Below are 5,219 nucleotides of genomic sequence, written 5' to 3'. Positions count from 1 at the left end.
TTTCGGCGAGCGCAGTGAATGCGACGATCTTGCAATTAAGAAGAGTGCCTTCTTACATTCATCAGAAATCGCATTGGCCTGCCCAAGTCATTCCCATTAGACCGTCGATGGTTTCATAAAAGACAAAGCTATATCCAATCTTGGAATGCGAACAGCAACTTAAATTCTTTAGAGAAGTGTATCCTATGAGCTGTATCACTGTGTGCTTGTGATTTAGAACGTCATTTCGATCAAATCTATGCTGTAACTAAAGTTATGAAAAATTCCTTTTTCCTTTCCATTTTCCCTAATAGATATTTGAAGTATTATCTCCTAAATTAATACAATCTATATCAATAATATCATCAGAAGGCAGATTTCTTTGTGTATTGCCAGCACTGCTGTAATAACAGTCATAGTAGTGATATTAGCAAATTTTCATACGTTGCTGCCTAACAGGATGACCATCTACATATCACATAATCATAGAGAGATAGTGAAAGTATGAATGTTTAATAAATTAAGACGACAAATTAAGACGACGAAGATCAAATTAAAAGAGAAATTTTGAACTTTACGCGATTTCCATGAAGTCTGACAATTATTGCGATCAACAAAATTTCTAAGCCACCGAATAAATTTTTATTGCTACTAAATAATCATTTATATTACGCGAGAAAAATGTGATGTATCGGAAAAATTCGTAAAACAACTACTATATCGTGTAACATACAAAACATGAAACGATATTTATACAACATATCTTGTCCCACGGGACATTATGTGTTTTGATCTTTTTAAAAACACTTCCCAAACTTTTACTTCTTATATATTTTTCTTGCCGTAACTTTAATATACTGGCAAGTTATAATATGTTTTTTAAATTCTTTATTAGATACTCTCTAAGTGCATCCCTTGGGACCATAGTAAGATAATAGTAGAATGTGCACTTAGATAAGGTGTGCATTTATAGAGAGTAAAATATTAATAAGTTGGGACAGCCACCGGTACTTAAAGAGAATTTATATAGTGCATGCACTTATAGAGGGTGCATTTATAGAGGTGTGTGTAAATATTTTATAATTTTTTTAGTTAAGTGTAAAAGCGTTCTGATCAGGGTGATCATCTGGCATTATTCATTCCACGTTCTATTATTATTTTTTCTTAGTTAACTACCAATGAACAGATAATGAAATTACCGATAACATATTAAGAACATGAGAATAATGGGTAATATATTTTGATGTACCGATATAACGCTTCATAGAACATGAATATTTCGATCAAAGAGGTATTTATATATTATAACTATAAGACGACTGTGATGACTTGCATTTAGATGTATAATTTTTCTCAAGTAAATATCTTTATAATTCAATCTGCAAAATATACAAAAACTTAAGTCAAATGATCAGAGAGCATGGTTATAGCCAATACCTCTTAATGTTCTAAAATCATCAGACAATCATACGCCTTGATCTGGGTAATGTATGAATGATTTTATGATTTTATGTATGTATGATTTTTTTTCATTAATACATACGTATGACCCTTCTATGTTTATATTTAATAATCAAGTATATTATTTAAATTGTTATTATAAAATTGATACACAAGAACAAAAAATCGAAACAGAGATTTAAGAGGTTTTATTTATATAAAATACAAATTCCTAATTCATATTATTTTTTTTCATTTTTTCTTTTTTGCTACTTTGATATAGGGTTTCCCTTTTCACTGACATCTACGTGATTTTCAGCTACTGAAAATTTGAGAAGGCAAAATTCTACCAGGATTAAAATTTTTTTTAATTACATAATATATAATTTGGAAAAACTCTAATTGACGGCATCGTATCAAATCCAAATTCTCTATGATGTTAGTGTTATTATGAGGCGAAATAAACAAAGTGAGAGAATCATCTACACATTGAAAAATTTGGATACTTACAGAATACCACCCAGGATATTCCACAAACTTTCCTTTCAAAAATGACATCGCCTTTCTCAAAATCGTCAATTTAGGTTGATATACAGTATTTCGGTCAGACGGAATAAAAACCTTTATCTTAGGTTAATGACCTTGGTCGCACCACTATTATCTATTCTCGAATGATTTCTTTGAGCGTGTAATCTTGAGTCAGACGTTCTGTAGAATTATGTCCGTATGTAATAGTTGAGATTTTAGTGGGAAATTTGTTAGTAAAGTGAATAATCCAAATTTCTTTTTTTTTTAAAAAAAAAAAAGCAATCCGAAGTAATACGAAATTTTTTTCTCATGAAAAAAAATTGGCTTCACACAATCACAAGGGAATGATAACCAAAGGAGAAATCCCTCCCGCTTTTTTCTCTTAAAATCAGCCCGATGAAAACATTTTCCAGATGACATAAACTATGTTCTTACATAACAATATCATACTTCCTTATAGAGAGGTATGAAAATTCATCAAATCATTACCATCACAAATAGATATAATTTATTCATAATTACGAAAAAAAAATTTTTTCGTGTCAACAAATATAATATATTACGTTATTTATCCATGAAAAAAAAATAAATCTATAATCATACGAAAAAAAAGATGTAAATTAAAGGAAAAAAAATAAAATAAATAAAAAAGAAATAATCTTAGATCTAACCAAAAAAGAATATACATTGCATGGAACAAATAACAAAATTTACTTTTAAAAGAATTGTAGAACAACGCACAGAAAATATGTACAAAATAGGAAAAACATAACACATACTACCAGCAAGCTTTTAGAATAGCGTTGCCTTATCATATAGAAGAATTTTGACGTCATCAAGGTTTGCGTCACATGCGGCTAAAATTTCTTCTAAATCATCGAGAATTTTGCTGGTCTTGTTGTTTAGTTCTTCAAATTTAATTTGGATTCTTGAAATTCCTTTCTCCTTCTCCGGGCGTTTACTTTCAAGTTGGTCGAGTATATACGCTGTCCTTAATATGTCTCGCCAAGTTTCCATGATGATTAGGATTTGTGATATAACCTCAATTCTTTCTTGATTTTGTTCTGCATCGAATGTTAAAATATGATTTAGCAGACATATGTCTGCGAACATATTTACATCCTCAACTTCAAGATCCGCGGCTTCGATTTTGGGTACATTAAGAATAGCCTTCATAACATCGTCTGTATCGTATTCTCTCTTTTTGGACAACGTTTGATTATTTGACCGATATTCATTTACTTTCACAGTTATATCGGTTATATTTACGGTTGGGTAATTAAAGTTTGAACTTTTTTGACTGATGGTTCTTTCCATGGTATTGTATATTTCTTGTTGTCTCTTTGAAACTTTATAATTTTGCGAATTTGGAATCGTATTAATTTCGGTTTTCATTTTTACAAAATAAAGATTAGAAAAATAAAAAAATTTTGGGAGTGAAAGACAATATTATGGCAAAGAAAGAGAGAGAGAGAAAATAAAAACGCGAAGGAAATAGGTAAAAAACAAGAATTACTTATTTATAAGTGAATGATAGTGTATGTCGTCATGTAAACAATACCGATTTAGTAGACTCTACTTTTTCAAAAGAGAAATTAGTTATAAATTGGCCAATAAAAAACGGAGTAAACAAAAACAACGGCATTTGTTGATGCACAGAGTAAGAACTTTTCAAGCATTGCATATAACAAAAGAACAGAAAATATCCAAATATCCATTGTATGTATTTATTTATTTATTTTTTAATTGACTAATGCATGTTTTCTTTTTGACTAGTGTAAATTAGTTATTTTTTTTATTTTGATGATGGATCTACATTTTCAATTGATTATATATAGTTGATCAAAATCTATAGTATATCATAGTATTATCTATGCGTTATTTTTACGATAAGGCTATATTTTTTTTTCAAATGTATAACGAAAGATATTTTGTGTGACATGTTGTGTAATAATACACCACTTGGTTTATATACTATATGTATCACGCAATCTGCTGCGGAAAAATTCAAATTTACCGGCGCGTGGCGCGTGATAAAATACTAACGATCTTTTTTTACTAACTTTTTTTTCCTTCTCTTTTTTTTGTTCTTCCCTTTCTCTTCCTCTCTTTCGTTTCCCCTCTCCTTTTCCTCTCTTCAACCTTCCCTTTCACCCAAATTAAATGTTTTTCTCAAAGTGAAAAATTTTTCAGGTTACGTTCTCGTTTCAGCGGATCTCTTGTGGAAATGTAAAATTTTTTCTTTAATTAATTTTTTTTTTCGTCCCCCCTTTTTATAGGTTTGTCTTCATTTCGGTCTTCAGACGCTCGGGTATTTGAAATCTTGAAGGAAGCAACACCGATATTATAGTCCTTACAGTTATGATAATGTATTAGGTGTGTTATTTATAGATCTTGTGGAGCGTTAAATCAATAACCAACAATGACACTTATTATCTTCTCTTGGGTTTATTGTTTTTAACTTCCTTTCTTTTAATTTATAGATTTACTTTTTCAAATCCTACGGAGATGATCTTTTTCATCATCTAAAAATCCTAATCCTCAGTATTACCGTACATCACGCATGGTTTGTCTTCATTTCGGTCTTCAGACGCTCGGAAATTTGAAATCTTAGAAGGAAGCAACACCGATATTACAGTCCTTACAGTTATGATAATGTATCATGTGCGTTATTATATATCTTGTGCTATCTCTCTTAGTTTGTTGTTTTATTTTAAAATAACTTCCTTTCTTTTAATTTATAGATTTACTTTTTCAAATCCTATCGCTATGGAGATGATCTTTTTCATCATCTAAAAATCCTAATCCTCAGTATTACAGTATATCACGTATGGGTAGATTACTATAATTACTTTATCCGCTTTTTAGATTTTCTGGAAATTCTGATCCAATTCTCGATAATTCACTAGGTCTTAAAAAATAATGCAAATAATTAAAGGTGATGCAAACTCAATGAAAAGTACGAAATACGCCCTCCCGCTCCCTTTCCCACCGAATTTCAACGCGTTTTTAGCCGTCTAAAGAAAACCCATTCAAAATTTGGGCTTATTCATTCATTGGATTTACTACTTTGTTAACGTGTTCACATTATCAAGTGGATGGGCTTTTAAAAGAAAAGCTAAAAAAAGAGGTTAAGCAAAATGTTAATACCTTGAAGCATAAACAATCGTGAAAGTCTAAATGATAAGAATTTTATATTAATTTTTAAAAAAATTCAAAGTTTAAGTATATCGAATTAATTGTAATATATTTATCATTGGCGGCGTCCCCAG

At 30.1% G+C, this 5,219-nt stretch overlaps 2 protein-coding genes across 3 annotated transcripts; one reads left to right on the top strand and one right to left on the bottom strand.

Moving 5' to 3' along the window:
• Positions 1–2,434: 2,434 nt before the first annotated feature.
• On the bottom strand, positions 2,435–3,888 carry OCT59_026683 (uncharacterized protein). Of its 2 annotated transcripts, XM_066143347.1 has the most exons (2): positions 3,464–3,888; positions 2,435–3,296 (listed from the first exon to the last, which is right to left on the bottom strand). In XM_066143347.1, the coding sequence occupies exon 2, from the start codon at positions 3,262–3,264 to the stop codon at positions 2,740–2,742; it is 525 nt and encodes a 174-aa protein (XP_065992874.1). In that variant the 5' UTR covers positions 3,265–3,296; positions 3,464–3,888; the 3' UTR covers positions 2,435–2,739. The 2 variants fall into 2 exon arrangements, with proteins under 2 accessions (XP_065992874.1, XP_065992873.1); XM_066143346.1 differs by having other exon boundaries at positions 2,435–3,509.
• On the top strand, positions 3,599–4,883 carry OCT59_026682 (uncharacterized protein; the record flags this gene model as incomplete). Its single annotated transcript, XM_066143345.1, has 6 exons — positions 3,599–3,666; positions 4,126–4,140; positions 4,227–4,258; positions 4,493–4,611; positions 4,692–4,775; positions 4,857–4,883. The coding sequence occupies 6 exons, from the start codon at positions 3,599–3,601 to the stop codon at positions 4,881–4,883; spliced, it is 345 nt and encodes a 114-aa protein (XP_065992872.1).
• Between the last annotated feature and the right edge of the window lie 336 nt (positions 4,884–5,219).

This window comes from Rhizophagus irregularis, chromosome 6 (genome assembly GCF_026210795.1).
Source record: "Rhizophagus irregularis chromosome 6, complete sequence".
NCBI lineage: Eukaryota > Fungi > Glomeromycota > Glomeromycetes > Glomerales > Glomeraceae > Rhizophagus > Rhizophagus irregularis.
The sequence above is the reverse complement of the archived record's forward strand: the minus strand, read 5'-3'. Positions and strand labels throughout refer to the sequence as shown.